At 38.7% G+C, this 22,928-nt stretch overlaps 2 protein-coding genes across 6 annotated transcripts in view; both read left to right on the top strand.

Annotated features, from left to right (window-relative positions):
• The first annotated feature begins 1,022 nt into the window (after positions 1 to 1,022).
• Positions 1,023 to 12,380, top strand: LOC131797596 (uncharacterized). 2 transcript variants are annotated; one of them, XM_059115234.2, is made up of 8 exons: positions 1,023 to 1,158; positions 1,262 to 1,376; positions 4,107 to 4,784; positions 5,404 to 5,550; positions 5,888 to 6,013; positions 6,756 to 6,864; positions 9,541 to 9,794; positions 10,391 to 12,380. In XM_059115234.2, exons 2-8 carry the CDS (start codon positions 1,304 to 1,306, stop codon positions 11,200 to 11,202), a joined length of 2,199 nt encoding a protein of 732 aa, XP_058971217.1. In that variant the 5' UTR covers positions 1,023 to 1,158; positions 1,262 to 1,303; the 3' UTR covers positions 11,203 to 12,380. The 2 variants fall into 2 exon arrangements, with proteins under 2 accessions (XP_058971217.1, XP_058971216.1); XM_059115233.2 differs by having other exon boundaries at positions 5,386 to 5,550.
• Positions 12,381 to 14,032: 1,652 nt separating this feature from the next.
• Positions 14,033 to 22,928, top strand: part of LOC131797605 (protein Wnt-4) — a 29,497-nt gene continuing 20,601 nt past the window's right edge. Inside the window, exons 1-3 of one of the 4 annotated variants that reach the window (XM_066167890.1) lie at positions 14,033 to 14,172; positions 17,425 to 17,689; positions 17,915 to 17,977. The gene's annotated coding sequence lies outside the window, so the exon portion shown is untranslated. Of the gene's footprint in view, positions 14,173 to 17,076; positions 17,154 to 17,424; positions 17,690 to 17,914; positions 17,978 to 22,096; positions 22,284 to 22,928 lie in introns of those variants that run through there. The other 3 variants (XM_059115248.2, XM_059115253.2, XM_059115247.2) reach the window with 3 other exon arrangements.

Raw genomic sequence — 22,928 nt, 5'->3', positions numbered from 1 at the left:
ATTTATCTTCCCCATTCCCAGCCTGTGTACAGTCCCCCCCTGCCCTCTGAATTTTTTTCTGAGTGGGGGGTGGGATAATGGGGCAGCTGTATACAGGCTACCCCACCCTACTCCTCTCCCTCATCTCCCTTTGTAACTTGCTGTCACCTTCTGCCTTAACATGGCTCCTATTTCACTCACGCTTCCCTTTTCTTGCTTCCCTTCTTAGAAATGGGAAACGACTGCTTCAATGGCTTATATGATGGATAATATTTCTTAATTTATTCAGTAATGCTTTGAAATATGGGCTTAATTAATAACTGAAACTATCTTTGAGTAATTTATAATATTTAGATGAATTTTATTTAAATTAATTTCTGAAAAAAAGATGCCTAACTAATAAATTTATGGCTGTGTGATCAATAATTAGAGCAGTATTGATGGGCAACAAACAAACAGAATGTTGCAAAGTGGAAAACAACAAAAAGTGGAACTCGAGATGTTTGAAATGCAATTTCTGTTGAATTCAATAAAGTGTTTAGTGAAAGATGGGAATTTTTCTTTTCATCTTTCCTAAAAAATGTTCTTTTAACTTGCATTAAAATTCAGGGATTTCCAATAAAAATAAATCATCTGCAAAAATGTCTCTGTCTTTGCTTCCTGTACTGATTCCATCAATTAAGGATGGCAGTTAAAGCAAAAACCCTTTCAAACTTTTTTTCAGTCGCCCCATTGTTAATTCTTGACTTTTTAAGCCTTGGAAGAGAAACTGAAATAATTAAAATTTTGAAAAAAAAAAGGACAAAGAAAATCATTGAAATGTTCCAGATTTCACTTACGCACGTTCTGCGAAGTACACTTCCCTCTCCCATCCCATTCTTTTGTAATGCGATCAGGACCTTCTATTCATAATTGAACAAAAATGTGTGTTAAATTCTTAAAACATTTGTCAAAGGAGTCTTTCGCCTTGTAAAGAGAGTCTTTCAAAGAAAACACTTTTCAACCAATCATGTAACCGATCACGCGATCACGTGATTGACGTATATGGCGGGCCTTCCCTTCATTGCCTCGTGCTAATAATCGACCGATTCGTTTGTTGTCGGGCAAATAAATTCAATTCAAAGCTGTTTGATAGACGAAAGGTAGCTGGACGATACCTTTGGGGCATAATTTTACAAAGTAAGACTTTTTAACGCTCGAAAGCCCTTAAGTTTAACGTTGAAATGACTTAAACTTCGATATTTCAGGTATATATTTTGACGATGGCGTTGTTTCGTTCTAGGTCGTCCACAGACCGAAGCGTCCTTTTTGGGTGTAAGCGATCATGTCTTTTGAAGATGCTGGTGATCTGGCATCCTTTGCTGCCATTGCTGAGTCGGCGACTGCTAATAGAGAAGGTAAGATTAAAAGAGTAAAAACCGCGACTGACTTTGATAATTGACTATCGAGCAAGCCAACTCTTGCCTCGCTCGGTGATCGAGATGGCGAACATTTCGTCATCGTATTTGACGTTAATCATTCATAACAACAACCCACTTTTCTCGGGAAGATCTTGCACTGTTTAGGAAGATGTCTTGCAAGAAAACTATACGAAAAGTGTTGTTGTTATCCGGTACCCAGTCCTTCCTCTAGGAAGCAAGTCTTTCCCAGGTCTTCAAAAGATTGAAGAGTTATGGCGGTCGCCCCAGACTTCTTTCTCTACAATAAATATCTTTCCCCAATCTTTCTCAATCTTACTAACAAGTGGAGTATTTCTGTCTGGTAATGAACATCATTCTGTGATGAATGAATTACCCTGACTTTTCACCGACACTGTTGTGTTATATTTCATTATCGATGCTGTTGTCGAAGGTCCTTCTTCAACTGTCTTCGTTCTGCATGATGCTCTGTAACATTTCAAGTTGAAAAGGACGGTTTCAGACATCAATATTGGCTCGACAGGAGAGAAATTATTCTTACTTTACACTGACTTACAAATGTGAGAGTTATGCTTTGATGTCGAAGCTTTCCATAGCTTTCTAAAATGGCAATTAAATGCAAGGTTATACAAGATGGTGGACGTGTATTTTGCGCCATTTTCTGTGAGGAAATTTGCATAACGTAGTGAAGGAATTTGCATGTACAACTTACCAACTTGATTATCGAAGTTTTGCATGTTTCCAAGATGTAGTTATGTTATATTTGCGGCCTCCAGAGATATCTAAGTTTAAGAGGAACGAGAAATGTCTTTTTTCTCTGTAACTTCAAATAGGTAAAGTGTATACGAGTCATATTGTGCTGATTAAGTGCTTTGTTTCTGTTTAAAATACAATAAATCTAGTCAATTTTGACTTCCATTTGCATTCAATGAATGGCCATGGATTTAACTGTTTCTGAGGATTTTTTTCTTTGGGCATCTAGTTGTAGTATTATCAAATTCAAAAGGCTTTACTTTTAGAGGAAGGTTTTTTTCATCCAAGCCAAATAGATTTGTTTTCAAATGATGAAATTCAAATGTTAAGATTCCTTTTTAAATTTCTCTAAACCGGTTTACTTTTTCAGTAAAGTTCGATTATAACAGTTAGGTTTATTCAAGCTTATCTACCAATGCTGCTGTCTTTGGAATAATTCTCCAAGAACCATTACTTAATTACTTATCACTACTTTGGGAAAATGTAACATAAAGTTTAATGCTGCTTTAGCTTGCTTGAAATTCAACAAGAAAGCACAAGAAAGGAATGAAAATGTGACTTGTCCTATAGGTAATTGCTCAGTCATTATACAGAACAAAATTTGATACATTTCTAAATAATGTAGATGATTGAAATAAAAATGTCTGGTATTCACTGGAATGATGTACAACTGTTTTACTCATACAATCTTTTGACTCTTGAGATTCTTTCAGTGAGTTAAAATGTTGGCACTTTCTTTGTTACACAATTGAATTGCTTATTTCCTGAGTTGCAGGAGGGTCCTTGAACCTTACAATAGGTCTGTGTTTTGTATATGTCCCTGAAATGGATTAGCATCACATTCAGAAAAAATAGTAGTGCTCCTAGATTCATCATGCTCTCAGGATAGCCTGTTCCCCCCTTCCACCCCCTCTCCACCTCTCTGTCTTTGGGTTGAAAGGAAGAACAAGACAAGAGCCTCAGCAGAAATGTGTGTAGTTGTGAGTGGTTTGCATGACAATGCAAGTTAACAAAGATGGCTTCAAGGTTATTGGAAAATGAAAAAAATAAAACTGTCCTAGAGAATTGTTACAAAATTTGCAAACAGTTATTATTATATAGATACTGATGAAATACCAGGATTTTTCCTTTTACTAAAAAATCATATCTTCATCATGCACAATGAAGATACTATTTTTATCTTTCATGTGTGAGGATATTGGTATCACCATGGTTACTAACATAATTAGCCAATTACAATAGAACCTCCCACTCAGGCGCGCAGCCGGTTCTTTTAAAATTTCATCAGTGTAAATGAAATAAACAGAACATTACATGGCCGCTTGGGGATACAAATTTTATCTTCTTGTGCTGAAAGTATCTCTCATGAGTGAGAGTAATATCCTTAATATCCTTACTAATATCCTTATCCATGTAATATCCTCTATTTAATTAGCATGTGTTATGAAAGTTATTAAATTTTCATTGGGATGCCTGTGGATCCCTTTCTGGCCCTCTGTAATACATGACAATTGCCGCTGCCATTGAGCCTTCCTCACCTTAACCCTTTACACCCTAACATCAGTATTCATATTCTCCATACTGTTCTCTGCACATTAACTAATGTGCTGACCAGGAGAATTTGGCTAACAATCAAGAGGTTCTTCAGTTAGTTATCATTTTCTTGATTCTCATGACCTTGATGTTTGATTTATGGGTGATATTGAATGGAGAAATTAGATGCTAGTCACTCAGGGGCTAAAGGCCTAAAGGCCTGAAGTTCGGGTATTCACAGGCTACAAGAAATATTGGAATCAATATTTGTTGATTGTTGTTCAGAAATGGGGGAAACCTCTGATGAACTTTGTAGTAATAATAAATGGTAAACAGGGTTGTGTCTTCTCTGTTGTCCTACTAAATTTGACTGCTCACTAAATAAAAAATGTATTTTAACCCATTTTTTTTTTTTACACATAGAGGAGACTGCTGAAGCTAAGGAAGAGCCACAGGAGGTAAAGGAGGAGGATGCTGCCAACAATGAAGGAGGCAATGCTAGTGAACCAAGTGAAGTAGCTGCTGCTGAGGCCACAGACAGCAATGCCTCTGAATTGACTAGTGAGCAGCAGCGTACTTATGCAAATCTCCAGCCAATCTTTCTTGCCATGGAGATGGGACAGGAGGCAGTTAACCAGGATCAGGAGCAGGGTCAAGAAAGTGCTACTGTAGAGATTGGACAGCAGCAAGCCACTTACATTGCTACTACCAGTGAGCAGTTCACTCAGCCTTCCCAAGCTGCTAGTATGCTGCTCACTAGTGCAGCTACCTCGGGGGCAGAGACTCCAGCCTCTTTGGCCTCGATTCTACAAGATGTTGTATCAGGAATGCAGAGTGGAGCAGGCTCTGTTCCAGCAGCTATCATCACAGATCCAAACTCTGGAAGTGGATCCTTCCTAATTGTCAATCAAAATGGTGTACCTATTGTCCGACCAGTTCTTGTTTCAAATCTTCCAGCTGGAGGGGTCGGCCAAGGAAGTGCTGTGAGTGTGTCTGCTGAAACTCTGCAGGTGTTGACAGCAGGTCTTCATACTGTTGATGATGGTTCTGGAGGAAGTGGCCAGGAGACAGTGACTGTTGACGTCAGTGCTGAAGCTGAAGGTACATTTTATCTTATGGCTCTTTTAAAATGAAGTTTTCTTACAATTGTACAAAAGTGTTTGGTGTTTCATCAAGAGGAATTGTTCTTCATAAATGTAGTTTAAACATAACAGATCGTAAATATTTCCAAGCAAAACTCTAGGCAAGTCACTGGTAAAGATCTCAAGTTATTTTATCAATTGGAAATTTACCCTTCTAGCTACTATACATTTCAAGGTAGTTCAGGGTTGAAAATTAGGGTTTTCAGTTTACAAATTGCTTTGCTAATACAGTATTCCTCTTTTCAAGAGGGAAGTGGTAAAATTTACCACCCATAGTACCCCTATTACCACCTCAAATTGCTTGGAATTCCTTAAAATTCAACTGGTAAAGGATTGTATTACCAATTTGAAAATTTCTTTTGCCTGTTGTATGGTAATATATCCCCATTTGCTCTAACCAAAGAGCTAACACTTGAATCATCATTCAGCTTTTTGAAACTCTTTACGGTGGCTGATTTTACGTCATCAAATCAGTTGATAATACTTAATTACCCTGAACACTGTAATAATTTTCTTAATTCTCTGTTTATGTTTGCCTGACAATGTATCAATATTTTAAGGGGGAATGATTCTTGTAGGTTCAAGTGGTGCTGGTGAGTTGTCAGTGGAGGCCACCGTTGATATTGGTGCAGATACTGTTGCAGTGGTAGCTGGAGCTCAGGCTGTGGCACAAGGTGACAATGGGGCTGAACTGGAAGAAGGTGAAGAAGCTGTTGGAATACAAAGTAAGGCGTGTTTCACTCTGAATTACAATCAGCAAACATGATATTACAGAGTTAAGGCACTTGTAGGCTGTATTCCAGGTAGTTATTTGAGCACAAACAAAGCCTTAATTTATGTCAGATATAATAGATGTGAGACAAATTCTTGCATGTCAAAAACTGAAAAATGTAGAATGTATGCCACACGTTATTCTGTCCTCTCAGCAAGCTGGTTGATTTAAGTGGTTCATCATTTTCAGCTTAGCTCTCTACCTATATTACATTGCAAAACAATGATTTTACTCACTGTGCAGTACATGTAAAAGAATATATTACTAATTTCTCTATTGTTACTGTGCAGAGCCCATTGCCACCAGGGCACCAACAGGGAAGCGCAAACTAAGTGATGGTCCAAGGGTCTGTGAACAGTGTAACAAAAGCTTCAAGTATCCTTCAGATCTGAAGAAACATTTGCAGATTCACACAGGTTAGTACCGTAAAAAGTAGTACTTCTCTCACAGTTTGCAACTAGAAGTGGACTTGTGTATTCTGCATACCCTGACACATAAAACAATCTGTAAACTTCAGTAAGATTTAGAAAATTATAGTCAGAATGTGCTATGAATTTTGCTATCTTTAGTGTAGTTGTTTGTCGCTACCCATCTTCACTAAGTATGTTTGTGTCCAGCCAAAAAGGTCTAAAAGGAACAGTCACCCAAGGGGAGTCCCCAAGAAAGTTGGGATCTTCATATCAATTTTCCTTACTTCTTCTAAAAAAAAGTATATATTTCTTATAATTTTTGCTTGAGAATTTGGTGTCCAATCACACTATATTTGTATCTTTCTCTGGCTGACTAACTGATTACTCAGGGAGGAGATGGGAAGTGCCAAAGGAAATTTTGATCTTTATATCCTTACTTTCTGCTATTATTATAAATTACTCATGATTTTTCTTTTGAGATTTTGGTGTTCAATCAATTACACTGTATCTTTTGGTTAATATTTCTCTCTCATTTCATCTGCTCTCAGCATGACAATTTATTAATTTTGAGAGTAGTAACTTATCTGCCTCTTCTTGGAGGGAAAGGGTTGAATTGTTGTGGATACTCATAAACAACATATGAAAAAGCTAAGAAACATGTTCCATTAGCAGAAAAAATTCCCAATGTTGTTTATCACTTTGTTCAGATTTAACCTGCCTTGTCCTGTTTCCTTGTGTGTGTCTTTAGATATAAAGAAGTTTAAGTGTGAGGATTGTGGAAGATTTTTCCGTCGACTTCATCAGCTCAATGTTCATCAGAGGATTCATTCTGGTGAAAAGCCATACGTCTGTAACAGGTTTGTGTGTCTGAGTGTGATTTGTATTCTACTTTTATTCAAAAGTATACATACTTACATACATACCTAATTCAAGGTATCAGAGGTATCCTAAAAAAAAAAAGAAAAAGAAAATAACGCCCTGAAAAAGAAGTTAAAGAGTTGGACCCTATTTAAATTAACTTCCTGAATTAAAATTTAAAAGAGGATGTATACCCAACTGTACTGAAGTACACGAAGCATACAGCTAATCAGTAATACTATTGTTTGTATCAATTCCACTGTTTCTTTGTTAAAATTATTCTGTTAGTTCTGTGAAATGGAACATTGAAACTTAATGTTTGTTTTTTGAAGGCTAAGAGTAAGTGAAGATTTCTATTTAATTTGTAATTATAGGAAGTTTTTTTTTCTGAATGAGAAGTTCACTCATGAATCTATTATTAGCTTTCTTCCTTTTTTAATCTTTTAACTCTCAGATCAAATTTGTAATTCTCATTACTGTCAACCATACAATTCTTATAATGTTAGTTCAGAGAATTTAATTTTGGATCAACTAATTATCTCCAAATTGATATTTTCTTTATTCTCATCACTTGTCTTCTTGATGTTGTATTGATGTTGTAAGGAGAAATTCTGTCTTGGTCACTTGTGGGAGTTAAAGGGTTAAACTGAACTGACACTGGATAAAGCTGAGATGAGCGAAAGAAAAAACTGAAAAAACCTGGACAAGAGTAGCAACCGAACCCCCCCAAAAAAAAACACGGAAAGCTTGGATCGAGGGAACTATGTTTGATGAGAGCTTTCATCTGAACACAATGAGAAATCCCGTCGTTCTTGTCCTTTGTAAGAGCGTTGACGATGAAAAAAATCGTTGAACAATCAAGCGGATTGTTGTCTGGCGATTTCTAAAAATTCCTTATCTGAAATATTGAATGTCTCTACCTTCTACCCGGCGGTTTTTTGGATGTGTAGCAAATGCGTTAAACTGTTAAAATCGGGGAATGTGTCATAATCAAATTATCGCACTTTCTGGGTATTTAACTGCCTTGAAGAATGCAAAGATCTCAGCTGATTTAATTCGTTTTCAAGTTCCAAGTAACCTCTACGTCTCGACAAATTTTTTAGCTTACACAGCGATTTCTCAAAATGTCTTACATTCGAGAGTAGGGTCATTCGTTCCTTTCCCTTTTTCATTTTTGGCCGGAAACACTTAAAGTAAGTGTGATTGGCTTTCAGGCAAACATTTCTTAACGGTTTTTCAAGATTAAAAGGGGGCTATTCAAATTTCCTTTCTTTCAGGCGTAAATGCTCCTCGCCGGAAACACTTAATTGTGGTCAGCTTACAGACAAATACTATAAAACAGTTTCTCGTGATTTTAAATTTACATTTAAGTTTTTACTGTACCGGGGCGACTCTTCTTTTGACGTCTGGTTTTCATTTTTTACCAAATGTATTCACTAATTTATCTTATCTGTGATCTTAAAATACCCTCATGAATCGCGTGCCCCTAGAGTTTCGACTCTTAATGTGGTGCTAAATCGAAACGTCCGCAAATAAATAATCTTGATTTACGACCCGGGGGTCCGGAATGGATTTGAAGTACAACCTTGCCAAGTGTCAATCGTCTACGGGAATAATCTGGGATTGAACTTCTTGCGTGAATGACACGTTTGAATTCAAACTCCGGAAATGTGTTGTTTTTTGTAATAGAACCGCTTCTAGAACAGCTGGTCTAAAACTTAGACAAACAAACGTATTTCACGTCTTTTGCTTGAGAATTCTAAATTAACGCGTTCGTAATATTGTGGCTAACTGTAATTTCGTTTTGCTAACTACAATAAAAGCAATGCATTAGGTTATGTACGTAAGTCTTGCCGAATTGCCTTAATATTAAGAAACTTTGGTTCCGTGCGGAGTTTCCGAATTCGATAGTAAGTAGTTTTTCACAGATCAGACAAGAAAAATGTAAGAATTGTTTCATGTTATTCAGTTGAAGTTCAAAACCAGGACTGTAATTTTCTTATCTTCACTTAAACTTTGAATCTGGCTTTCGCTCGGATTAAAGAAAGGCAAGAAAATGGTTATTACTCTTTAATTGTTCTTTAAACCAGAATACGATTGAGATTTTTGATGTAGTTTGAAAGCTTTCCTGACCGTTTTACCAATTATATTTGATGCCCTTCAGTTTTACCATACTTTTGAGGTAAAATCCCTCAAAGTATTGAGCTTATTGTACGCCCTCATTAGTAGAGATCAATACTAAGCTCTATATCTAATCCTTTATCAACTCGTCTGTCTTTTGAACAACCGGCTCCAGGAGTACTTAAGAACTTCGGGCAAACCAACAGAGTTCCTTGTTGTGATATTTTCCTTATTTCTAACTCGAACCTGTGGGTGTTTTAGCTGTGGCTTTTAAGACGCTCAACCAATGTGCGTCATTGGCCCATCAACTCTCAAAGCTGATTACTATACCATATAACCTCTCCCTATAATATCCATACATTATCCTGCAAACAGGTGACGAGAATACTCCAAATAATCAGGTAGAAGTTGTAATCTTGAACTAACACCAAATTATCGTAACGAAGTGACAAGGAAACGTTTAGTAGCTAGAGGGGTGAATTAACAATCAGACCTTGGGAGTTATAGGGTTAAGGAGATGATGCCATCTGTAATTAATTTCTCCTTAACTTCAGGTGTGGCATGGCCTTCCGTCACGACTCCACTGTCACCATGCACATCAGAACTCGCCATGACCACCTGCGCCCGTTTAAGTGCGAAGTGTGCGGCAACCTGTTCGGACGACTGTCCCATCTCAAGAAGCACATCCGCAAAGTTTGCGGCGACAACAAGAACAAGGAGAAGCCAATTGCACAGTGTCGCTTTTGTGACGTCACCTTCCCGACTAAGGGAGATTTACGCAAGCACTTACTGAACTGTGAAAAGAAAGGTGCGCTACTTTTAAAGTAAAAATAACTTAGTATCTTTTCTAGCCAAGTCGTGGGAGACTCCGTCTGGATTGTCCGAACTCCGGACTCCAGTAGTGACCGGCCCCGCAGGAAACAGGGAATTTTGTTTCCCAAGGCCCTAAATATTCCCCGAGGCGAAGCATACAATGAAGGAAGGTTTTGTGGAATTTCAGGGACATCTCTTTGATGTAACGAAATGATTGGAAGTACGCTGCAATGGACCAGCGTCCTGTTGGGGGGGGGGGGGGGGGAGAGGGGTATAAAATATTACCAAAACTTGCAAGAAGAATCAGTTTTGGTAGAGGAGCGTTTATTTGTTTGCCATTTGAAATAAACTCTACCAAGAAGCACGTAGTGAAGCTGAATATCCGGAACATTGACATCCTATATCCATAGCTTATAGAGACTGGCCGCTTTCAAGAGTGTATGGTGTTTTGAAAACTTTGTTTGGGTGGTCGTACATAGAGAAGAGGGCTCTTTACTGTGCTACTAAGCGAAAACGGAAAGCAAATCAGTAGCAGTACTACTATTAGATTTTGTATTAACCTAATTTTTTTCGGTATTTTGTGTTGTACAGAAGCCAAAGTTAAGGCTAAAGAAGTCACCTTGCACATTTGCGAAACTTGTAACAAAGAGTTCGCCAGCCCCTACAACCTACGAAGACATCAGTTGACCCACACAGACGAGAAACCATACCAGTGTGACGTGTGCAACAGGCAATTCAAAGAAAAATCGTCACTCACCAAGCACATCAAACGAAAACATACTGGAGTGGATCAAGGCAGTCAGACCGATGAGACTGGTGAACAGGAGGACGGTTATGTCAATGTTGACGTCATAGCCGAGTCTGCAGCGGCCAGCGGCGTCACCATGGAAACTGAAGAAACCGTTGAAGCTGGTATTGCCGCTGAGACCGTAGAAGGAGCTTCGACCGTTGACGCCAGCTCTTTAATTCCTGGAGAAGAAGGAGAAGTCCAAGGCGGTGCTCAGCAAGTGACTGAGGTGGTGCAGGCCAGCGGTGAGGTAGAAATGGCCACTGTGGAGCTCCAACTCGCCAACGCCGCTGCAGGTACGGCTCATTCACACGATGCCTCAGCCTTACAGGCTGCGGTGGAAGCTCTGGTCTCCGCCAGCCAACATCAGATAGCTGGGGTGACTCAGGAAGCCATGGAAGAAGACTCCTCCGCGGGCAAGGATATCTTCGAGGGAGTCACCTCCCAAGATGCTGAGGGTGCTGCAGCACTCATGGCGGTGTACGTGCCGGAAGTGAAACAGGCAGAAGTAAACTTGGAACTAGTGAACGTGGATGGCTCCAAGATGGAGTACGTGGAGACCACCGAGGAGGGAGATCAGGAAATGACCGCAGAAGTTGGAGAAGAAGAAAGTTGATTGACTTCAAGACTCTTTTTTTAACGATTACATCTTCATTTGATGAGGCTAAATGGTCGCTTCACTAAAGCGCGTTTACAGCGTTTGAGTTTTACTCAGAGCTTGTAAAATTTGTGCTTATAAACTGTAGATAAAAGTATGAACGAGTGTCCCTCTCAGCGTTGTTAAGCGGTAAACATTATAACTCAGACTAAGGTGTTGGAGGTGTTTGCCTCAGTTAATCATACTTAATCATATCATTGATCATGCTGTGTTTTAAACTACATAGTTCTGATTGTAGTTGTTTATTTTATACAGTGAAACGTGCGTTGACGCGATAAATATTAACATGGAGTGGTTAAACAGTGGTTGCATTAAAGACATAAGGATCTAAACTTCTACCAGTATTCTGGGCTCTAGTTACTCAGTAAATAGAGAGTTACTTTCTCGTGACGGCCATTTGATTAAGTTGCTTAAAAAAGTTTTAAACAAATGTGTTACCCTTTTTCAAAACTATGTGACTTTTATCAACACGATTATTTACGTATAACTTTTTCCTGCAATATTGATACATTTTCATTGTATAAGTAAGGACAGCTAATCAATCTATCAACTTTAGGGTTTGTTTTAAAGATAACTACCTAAATCAGTCCTCAGATTGAGCGACATGAAGACAAGCGAGGAGGATTAAGCGCTTACATTTGGGGGTTGAGAATATTGAGGCTTTTTTTTTCTTTCCGAAATGAAACTAGCGAAAGTTTTATACGAATTCCTCTGTTAAAAACTTGCAGGATTTGATGTAGTTACTTTGAAGTATGCTCTTACAGCTTTCTCAGCATTGTAGATCGTGGGAAAGCTTAGAGAATTAATTTAATTTTGTTAATCTGGACTTATGCGAGGGTGATCACTATTATTAAGTAAATCTTAATCTTTAGTTTCACAGTTACACTATTTTGTCAGAAGCTTTGGCATATGCAAAACCAAATGTTAAGTGGATGACTGATAACTTCATGCTTTCCAAGCTTAGATAATGTCTTTATCCGTAGTACATTCCACACACGAAATTGTGTTCCTGGTACATTGTAACGATCAGAAAACATTATGGTTGATTTATATTATCTAACTGACCGCCAAGAAGTTGAAATGTATTTACGTTAAATAATTGGGAATTAAAGACTTACACTAAACTTAGAAACTTTCTGGTGGCTACGTACTGAGTCTATTTGAAAGCCAGCAAAGAGAAGAAGAGAGAGAGGCCAGCTTAAATCTTTTACACCCAAACATCAGCATGTATATTCTCCACACTATTCTCTATACATTTCTTAAAGTGCTGACAAGGAGAATTTGTTTAACAATCAAGAGCTTCTTTAGTTGGTGATCATTTCCTTTATTCTCATGACCTTACTGTTTGATTCGGGGGTGATATTGTAAGGAGAAATTAGGAGTTGGTCACTCAAAAGTTCTAATGGTTATAAAATTGACCCTGGAGTATTCGTGGATAAACTGTGCAGAATATGATTAAAATAAACAGTGATTGTACTTAAAGCTAATGATCTTGTGATTGCAAGAAACAGTTTAGCCGCTCAACCCCAACTGATCCGCCATATATTCAACAATCGGTCCGTCATCTTAAATAAGATGCATGCTCTTCCCAGATTTCTATAGCCGCACTAATGCCAAGAATCCACACGGTTCTCGTTCCTTTGCTTGGCATATCCACAAGTCTAAAGACTGCATGACTGAAGAGGATTGACGGGAGAGACGGAGAGGTCGATTTTAGCACAGATGCGATAAAAGCCAGCGGATTTGGGAGAGAAGATTGAGTTGAAGGAAATTATTCGTAGCCCAATTAAAAACATTTTGAAGGAGACATTGCAAAACGAAAAAAACCTATTGTGAGAAAACCTTGTGAGAACCTAATTTTTTAAATTTCTTTTCCTTGAAGAAAAATCGTTCTTTTCAGAATTTTTAGACCGGAAGCTCTTAGAGCTTTTGAAGTGCTGTAGTCTTATTCGAAGAAGATCCACTTACACTAATTCGGTTTTATCGGTTCATAATCGGGTTTACCCAACGGAAGCACTCCACCTCAAAAAAGGTTTAACAATAAAAGCGGCCTTTGGAATAGTATTAAAAAGTTTATGTCATGTTTGTTTGATTCCATACGTGTGAAAGACATTTTCCTGTTTTGGAAAAGATGTTTTCTGCGATGACATTCCGATTCTCTCTTCGAGAAGCAATGATCTTCTATAAAAAGAAACAACTCGCTCTCCGCCCGCAATTTTTAGATTTGTTCACGGCCTGCACAAAGAAGATGGAGAAAGTGATTCATTGGAAATAGACGAGCTTAAGAATAACAAGAATATTTTCGCCTAATTGAACTGATTATGTTTCAAGAAAATTGAATTTAAAATTGGTCGTGATACGATGCAAATGTCAGGAGAGATTAATTGGCAACGTAATCAACGAGTTAACGACAGCAGGATTCACACAGCGGAAAAATTAGATACTGGAAAAAATCCGTCTTTTAGTGAGGGTAGGAAAACAAATGGATCTGATTACTCTACGCACGAAAACTAAGAATTACATGCCTTTACAATGACCTTTCAGAGAGAAGTTCACAACGCCCTGTTGTTTTTGATAAATTAAACTGACAGAGAAAATTCCACCAAAAATTTAGACCTGGGGCTCAGAAACGGTTTTATCCATTCGCTCAGTCTGACAGGAGGAGTTTATTAACAATGACCTGGAGAGATAAAAGCCAGAAGATTCTGACCCTTGCTATTAATGAACAGACCTCAAGGCGAGACTGACTGGCTGTAACTTAATTTAAATGTTATAATAGTCAGCATTGTAGAGATATACTTTAAAAAAAAATCTACCCGCCTCATTTGAGTATTCTGGCCGTCGCCTGCCTTGATGTCAAGTATTTTTTCCTGCATGTGTGTGTGCAAGACGGACCTCAAACTGAAAGTTTTTGAAGACAGATTGGAGGTAAGCGAGCAGCAAGTATTTCTTTTCTGTTTGAATACATGCTAGTTTATCCTTACAACACTGACTGATTAGCTGTTCTTGGGCCACGAGACTTGAGCGCTTTAATATCTGATCTGTTTCTCAGGGTTAGGGTTAGAAAACTATTTCAGTTACACTGTTGCCAGAACTGCTTTGAATTAAGACCTCCTGGAAGTTTGATTTTGTTGAATCAAGAAAATTTTATATTCAGCTCTTGTAAGGCCATGCAATATCTAAAATGACTAAACATAACCATTTCTATCCGTTTTGATAACGGTCTCCAATTTTAGTCACGACGCTGTATGCGGGCAGGAATTTTGTCTTATCTTAGAAAAAAATGCCTGCAGTTCCTTAAAGTCCAATTGGCAATATAGAACCCACACATGATGGCTTCCAAACTGCTCCATTCTGTCTTCGAGAGATAGGGTAGTCTGAAGAGATTTAGCTTGGGTCAGCCATTTCCCACTAGCACATCGATCAATTTTGAACGTTTCCGTTTTCTGATTGAGGAATAGTTACTTGCACAAACGACATGTGTGTCTGACAAACATAACCATGATAAGAGCGCCACAGATTTGTTGAGCTGTGGAAACTTTTAATTAGCGACCCATTAGCGACACAAATTTTTCAAATCGATCGTACAAGTTCCCACGTGTGTGGATGATGACAGCCTATGCAAATAACTCGGCAGTTTTTTTCTTGTTTTATGCGCATGGTAATGCCATGGTCATGGTAACCATGATAATTTTTCCGACGAGTGATACTTTGAAAAAATCTACAATGTATGCGACTTTCATGTTCATCTTAATTGTCCAATGTTCAAATATGCATTCCAAGCTGACAAACCCGAGTAAGAGCTGCAGATACTAGGCAGTTCTTCTCTGGTGCAGTGCGATTAGGGGATATGTTCCCCCTATCCCCTACAACCTAGAGGTGGCAGTAAGGGGGGGGGGGGGGGCGTGCTTCAAAGGTATGTCTCCTTCCCTTTGTCGGGGGAATAAAGAGGGGAGGTAATTAAAAGGGTATTTTTTTTTCCGGGGTGGGAGTGAAGGGCCTATTTGCACCCTTGGTAACCAAACACTCACTCCGATCCTATTTCACTTCGTAATTCCTGAATTTAAAACGAGACTGATTCGATCAGGAGCATATCGCTAAATTCTTAACCCTTTGACTTCAAATATATGATTGTTAATTCTTCTCTCTGGCTGCCAAACATTTCCTTGTGAGTTAGTTGCGAGAATTTGGTGTTAGATCAAGGTAACAATTTTAAACCTGATAAGTTGAAGTATTCTCTTCACTTGTTTGAAGGAAAATAAATAGATATTGTACGGAGAAACTAAATGTTGATCATTTCTGGGGGTTAGAGGGTCAAGCCAGTTCAGTATAGGCTTCGTCAGTTTTCAGAATTGTCCCTTTACAAGATATACAAATGTTTCTTTCCAAGGTGGAGGATAAATGAGGTAGCTGATCGTTTCTGTAAATTGCTGTTTCATCTCCTGGAGAATAGAGGATATGGAGTTTGTTTTCGAGACCTTGAAATTGAACCTTTCTTTTGAGCCAGGTGTTTAAAAAAGTCACAAAGTTTTATTGATTCAGGACCGGCCATTAATTATCATTTGCAGATAACTGGTAGTTAATTTTCTATGGTATCCCCTCTATACTCTACTGATTCCCTCCGTTTCCCCCCCTGAAAACCATGAAAACCATGTGATCCCCCAAACTTTCCCCACCCCCCTTTAAGAAAAGGGTACATACAAGTACTAGTAACCACTCCACCTCTTTGGCAGAGGATCTTTCCCAGGATCACTTACCATTAAACGTGAAATTACTCCTCCCCTCGCGAGTGGCTCGTCCCTCGCGCTGTCCTCGCGGAAGCCACGCAAACAGGCCGGGAAGAATGGCACAATACGTACGTGCAAGGTTTGTCGCCTGACACTTCTTTGTGATAACGACCACCAACCATGAAAGCTAATAAAGACAATCATCTCTTGTGAAGTGGAGTGAAATGCATTTCGCTTTTTGTCGAGAGAGAGCGTATATTTGGCGGAAGTGGCTTCAAAATTCTATAAATTTACCACTTGAAATCTACGTTAAAATCTCGGAACACAGGTTTCTGCGGGAGCTGATATTGGTGTGAACTGATTTAATAATATTTCCGGCTTCAATCTTCGAGAATTTTCCCATAATTGTTTTTTCCCAAACTTCATGCTGATTTTAAAGTCTCTCATCAACTGATATCGGAAACGGCAACTTCCTCAATTATGCAAGTTATGGCGTTATCAGCCGACAGTCTTAAATGTTTGTTTTAAGGTTAAGCTTTAGCTGTTAATTCAAAGATTATTTTCAGGCGTTGGCAAAACTTTACATCGTTTAATATCAATTAACACGTTTACCGCGTCTCGCATAACTCTTTGGAGTGACCGCGAAGTAATTTCTCCTCACAACAAACGATATCTTTTCACGAAGAAAGGAGATGATGAAGAGGAAACCATCAACGAGGAATGATTGTTTTATCTGACCCCAAATTCTCACTGCTGAAATTATACGAAATGTATAGCTGACTGTATGGAGAATTTATATTGAGATCCTGGAAGTGTATAAAGGGTCAAACGTTTGGTAAGCAGGGTCACTTAGGTCGCTTGTTATTTATATCAACTTACTTATCACAAAATCTATTTATGTTTTTAAGTGGATAGTATTCAAATAATCGGTATAATCTATGTAAGAATCCTTTTAAAACTAACAGAACAATGAGTCTATGTGAATTTTTGCGTAGCGCTGAAACACCCTTTCGTAGTAGGAAAACTTTTGGTTTTTAAATTTCTGTGGCATCTATATTAATTTGTCCAGAAGATTCATCCCGGAAAAAATTGTTGTGTTATAGATGAAACTTTTTACGGAAAAAATTTTAAGCCCTGCCGGACGAAATTCCAAGATATAGTTGGATTGTGGCACTGGTTTGGGTGAGTTCGAGTGGCAGTGTGGAGAGTTTTTTTCCTACGGACTAAATCATGTTGCATCCCACCTCAATAAGCCGCGACCGACTTTATTCGCGCAAAAGATTTCACGGCTTATGATGTGAAAGTCTTATTTCCTTAAAACATACCGCATCAAACCTGGAAGCAAGGTTCATTTAAAGGAGAGGGTGTTTTGTTTAAATGTGAAATTATGCTTGATAATCTAAGAGGTGTTATTCTCGATAAAGATCTGAGTCATTGTTTTCATTTTCCATAGACGTCCCGCTGTCAGACTGATTGTTTTGCTAGGCAAGACTGCACACTTTATTTGAAAGTCTGCTCAACTCCCGATCATACAGCAAATTCCTCACAGCAGGCTTTGAAACCACAGGCACAAGGTGCAGACCGAAATTTTGCGCCAGTGCTTCAACTGCGGTCGCCCACAGAAACAGCGGTGTAACAGCTCAACAGCTCTCCAGACAAACTGCTTTTTTCCTGTTAAATCCTTATCGTTTCCTAACCGTTTTTTCACCTCTTATCAGGTAAGATAGTTTCCCAAAAGTTTTGGACAGCAGGACGAACTTAATCATCAATCTAAAGAGTTTTAATTTGAAAGCAAAGATGTATTGTTTGTTGAAGAGAGACGATTGCCTCGGCCTGGCGAAGAAGAACAAACGCAAAATGCTTCGCACTTTCAAGCTGTTGTTGAAAATGCTTACTTAACATAACGCAACAGTTAACTGCAGTTAATTTTTCACTTATGGCAGGATATCTACACCGATCACAAGGCTTGATTGGTAGTGGACTTGAAGGTTGCACGCAGTTCGTAGGTAAGATATTTTAGTATCATAATTACTGCTCCAGCGCGCACGTATCGTACGTATGTTATCTTAATTGTGCATTTCCCGATGGTTATGGCCATAAAGGTGTTTAACCTGCAAGTTTTATCTCCTAATTACATCTTTTAGTTTATACCTGTATTGTACTTCTGGATAAGACGCGATTAAAGATTACTATGCTGCCGGAAAAGAGATAAACGAAAAATAAATTCAAAGGAAGTTTTGCGTTCAACTTTAGTCAACACTGCTCTCTTTGCACTTAGTTGCACCTAATATGATAGCATTTTCCCGATTTTTTGGCTTATTTTAAAGAAAAAAAGCCCATTGAAAATGGCCGTTTTGGTGCCATCTGCTGTGATTAATTCAGGTTTATTCATATCGCTTCCCCTTTATCAGACTTTCCATTTTTAGAGTTGTATTTATGGAAATATTTATGAGTTACAAATTGCGTCAAGTGATGAGTTTGAGGGTGCTTAACGAGGTTTCATTAGATACTTCTGATATTGCTTCGGTGGTCTGTGTGTGTAGCACTGTTTCGTATCCGTCGTCAAGGTTTTCCTTTTGTACTGTACACAAGCAATCATTTATCATCGTGGGTTTGTTCTTCCTTCCGTGAACAACCGATACAATAACTGAACTGGTTTCACGTCGCGCGCGCGAGATGTAAAGACGCGTAAAACATTCCCGTGGTCGGATTAAGATTTTTCTTTTTAATACCGGTAAAAGCTGGCTCAAAAAGGAGATAGTAATTTTTAAGCTCGCATTCCAGAAAAAAAATGTTATGGTGCACCACAAGTCTTTTTTTCTTTTTTTCTTTTTTTCTTACGAAGTAGTTGCCACATGATTGTCACTCGCTGTCAGTCTTGAGCGTCAGTTTGTGGGAGTTTTACTTTGTGAAATCAAAACTCATTGATCACGCAGTTGTTCAGAAAAAAAAAAAGAGAGTTACGTGATCGACCACCAAAAAGGGAGAATTTGTGTACAGTGATCCGCGGGTTAGTTTTTAGGAGATGAACTTTATTCGTTTGTCTCACGATGGAGTCACTTTGAATGTTGAACGCGACGTTTCGAATGCAATACTGCTCTTCATCAGGCGATAAGGTCGATCGTTTAGGTGTCGCTCTTTGTAGCACATTGGTTCACATTGTTGCATTTCGATCCTCATTATTATTCCAGTTAGTTTCGGCTTTTTAGCATGTGCTAACAACAATTCGTTTATCTTGTTCGTCTTCTAATTACTTCTGGTTAATGTCTCATATTGTTAGCACGATACAGTAATTGAAATTTTAGCTAATCCGGGCAGAATTTTCGACATCAGTCGCCCAACAGTTTGTCTAGGTTGGCTGCGACATTATCACAACGCCCTATTGACGGAAAGCAGTGGCCGTAAAAACCCATATATTTTTCTTTTCAACTTATATATATAGCTAAACTCCAGGCTTTCATCATGATGACATCAAGGGTTCATCCTTAATAAGCAGTTCTGTAAATGTGCCTCTCTGTATAATTTCATTTTTCAATGCTCTTGAGGACCCTCCTAGCATGCCGATCAATCCCACATTCCCGCTGTTCAAAGTTATGTACACCTCCCACGCACAGCAGTGACAACAGTGACATTGCGATAATTACAACTAGGATTCTGCGAACAGTTTCCCTATTTGCTTTCGCAGTTACTTTTAGAGACAATTGCGAAATGCCTGACACACTATCAACCTAACTCTATGGTAAGAAAATAAATGAAAACAGAACGCATTTCTGAACACGACTGCTTAAAGGAAAACGTCAGAATGGAAGTCAGACTACGGGTACTCCCTTCTTTTCGGCGAAGTCTGTCACGCGTGGTAAAAAACAAATATAGCGAAAAAGTTATGTAAGTTGACGTTACCGCGCAGTGTAGAACTCCGAACCTCTAATTTACTCACAAGATTGCTTCAACGCTGTATTCTTTGGTCAGCATGCATGCGGGCCGTTTTTGACATGAGCTATGCAGCATTCAGGTCCTTTTCGCTTGGAACACTGAGCTTGGCGAAGCGAAAGTCGGCAAACGTGTTGATTATCACCCTTCCTTGTTTTATGCTCCCACTAAAAAAAAATAAAAGAGCTTGCATAACGTCAACTTACATAACTTTTTCACTGTATATTTTTTTATCACTATATACATATTTTTTTATACTACACGTGACAGACTTCGCCGAAAAGAAGGGAGTACCCACCGTCTGACTTCCATTCTGGCGTTTTCCTTTAGGCAACTGTGTTCAGAAATGTGTTCGCAAGCTCTTTTCAAGCTTGTATTTCGATGAAGCGGGGAATGGAGCCTCCATGAATTCATAATACATATTTATCTTTGTCAATCCTCAAGGACAATCCTCTCTTTTCATAAAATAATCAAACGCTAGATGTTCAAAGTTTTGGAACGAAGGAGTTAAACTTGTAAAGCGCCCTTTATTCTGACCATTTTCTGAAAAATCCGCTTTTAATTAATTTTCTGGTAGTACTTTGATTGATAACGGTACTTAACGAGATAAAATGTTCAGACGTGAGACAGATTATGTCATATGTGGAGATGTTATGCAATTGTTTCTTTGTTCGTTTATTTTTGGATACGACGCTCTTATTCAGTATTCGCGACTGTTCCTTACAGTGCCGCCAGCGTGATGTGCCAGAAACTCGCGTGTGCTTGCACGTTACTCGCGCCTACTCGTGTGTTACTTGAAAAAACAAGAACGTTCATGAAAACAAAAATATTAAAGCAATAGACCGCACTTTCTATCTGTTTACCGGCGTGATAACCTACGGGATGTTGGGAGAACACTGGAAAAGTTTTCCGTAGGCGAATGACTTCAAAACTTCCGAAAAACTTTTTCATCATTATCACTGTGGGTTTCTGAGCTCGCATTTCCCATTGACTCTTCGAGCGTATGTTTAAGGTTGCTTGATGCATATACTAGCTTCAGGGGACGATATTCTGTTACAATGGTTATTTGGATTAAAAGAGCATTAATATTGTCGGAGGAAAGGAGGACTAAGTTTGTCAAATTCTTTTAAACACAGACAGCTTGTTTACCGAGACGTTGTCGCCAAAACGTATTACATAACATAAGTCAATATTTATTATAATAGATGAATTAGATCCCCTTCTTTAAGAATCTAGAATCTGAAAATGAAACATAGCTTGTCTGGGGCGTGCTATCCCATGCGAATTTTTGCCAGCTCGTGACTAATGGACCTAAAACGAAAATGAAACTCGTAATTGTGTTATTCCTTATGTGTGAAGTTGTTCCCAAATTTTATCCTGGCTTTGTAGCAGATTAGGAAAGGAGATTCGTCAAGGGAACTTAGAGAAGTTTGTTCCCAGAGTATCGTTACATCGAAATATGAGTATGCTTCTTTCATACTCTAACTGCAACTGGCGACCTTAAATAAGAATCGTCTCAACTTGTACATCACAGACCATCAGAGAATATCTAACCGAACAATCAGGTCTATTCTTCTCCATCTTTGGCCATTTTCATTCTCTACTGGTCAAATACAGTCTCACTTCTGTTTTTCTGTCTCACCGTTATAATATTTTCAGTTATATCGTTTTGGTAAAAGATAGTCGCGCGCGACTTAAGAAGTGTGTGAAAAGTAATTACATCGCAATGCATTCCTCTAAGCTGGATGCACATGCTCATTGCAGGTTTTGTCATTTAGAGTTTTTGCGGACGCCCTGGCATGTTAAACACGAGGAGAACTTGCAAAATGAAGTGCCTTGATAATATGATTTGGCACACTTTTTATCTCGAACTTGTAAATGTTTCGGCTTGAACTTTAAAACCATTTCTAGTAATCTCTGCGAAGACGGCTCAGAAGTGGCGGGTACATCAATAATGGTAGCTTGCCCGAGAATTTTTTTTCTGTGTGCATCTTTGCTTATGGTCTGCCGGCCTATTAATCGTCTTTTGTTATTGTAAAAGAAATCCGATTAACAGAGGTTGGCGCATGAACATTAGTTCTGAGAATAGTTTAGTACGCTTGATTTGCGCTGCACGATTTTGCTTCAGTAGCGTCCAGTTGTTCTTAGGAGTCGTGGTGAGTATTGGCTCTGCTCGCAATATTTCTACCGACGGGGAACTGTTTGTGTAAGTGAAACAATAATTGTATCTGTTTGCCAGTAAGGACGTTTTAGACGAGTACAGGACTAAGGAAAAGCAACAAGTCCACCGTAAAAGGTACCGTTAGAGAAAGTAGTACCTTTACATTCCATCGAAGCGAAGTCAGTGCAACAGCGTGCACGGATTCGACGTCGAATTGAGAGGTAACGGGAAAACGTCTGCATAGTTAGCTTATCACATTGAGCTCCAAAAACAAGTTGGAAGCAGCAGAAGTTTTGCGTAAACTAGGCTCCAAACGTTGAGGGAAAAGGAGGGGGGAACTTGAGTGAGTTTCCAACTCTACGCTTTTCATTGTGAGCTCAGTAGTTATGGTCACAACCTTTTAGGCCGGAGTCATGCGAGCCCATCATCAATCGTCAAAGTCGCGATTATTCCTCAAGATTTAATATTTATCCTAGCCTTATATGTCAGTATGTTTGCATTAGGCTGTTGGTAATAACCATGGCCTTTGTTTTAACAAGCTGAACCACTTACATTCCATGAGGACGAGCATAATTGATTTATTTTGAGAACGCGTGCAAAATAGTTCCCTCATTAAGGTCCAAATCTTTCATGATCTCAATCAGGGCCTCGAGGCTATAATTGCTCTTTGAATCAAGGAACAAAAATATCCGATTCATTATAAATAGGCCATGAACTATTAAGAGAATGGGGTTCGCAGAACAGAAAACTCATTTATACTTTATTTTACTTCTTCCGTTTTTACGCGGTGAAGTTCCGAAATTTACTTTGTAAATTGAGAAGTTGATCAATTTGTGAGTATGGCGAATTAGTTTTACGTCTCTCCG

This window comes from Pocillopora verrucosa, chromosome 6, assembly GCF_036669915.1.
Source record: "Pocillopora verrucosa isolate sample1 chromosome 6, ASM3666991v2, whole genome shotgun sequence".
In the NCBI taxonomy this organism is placed as follows: domain Eukaryota; kingdom Metazoa; phylum Cnidaria; class Anthozoa; order Scleractinia; family Pocilloporidae; genus Pocillopora; species Pocillopora verrucosa.
The sequence above is the reverse complement of the archived record's forward strand: the minus strand, read 5'-3'. Positions and strand labels throughout refer to the sequence as shown.

Bases quoted from the DNA above. Each gene is read 5' to 3' on its own strand.
- LOC131797596 (XM_059115233.2), top strand. From the start codon at position 1,304: ATGTCTTTTGAAGATGCTGGTGATCTGGCATCCTTTGCTGCCATTGCT. The intron at 6,014-6,755 runs GTTAGTACCGTA...GTGTGTCTTTAG, and splicing joins ACATTTGCAGATTCACACAG to ATATAAAGAAGTTTAAGTGT. The intron at 9,795-10,390 runs GTGCGCTACTTT...TGTGTTGTACAG, and splicing joins ACTGAACTGTGAAAAGAAAG to AAGCCAAAGTTAAGGCTAAA.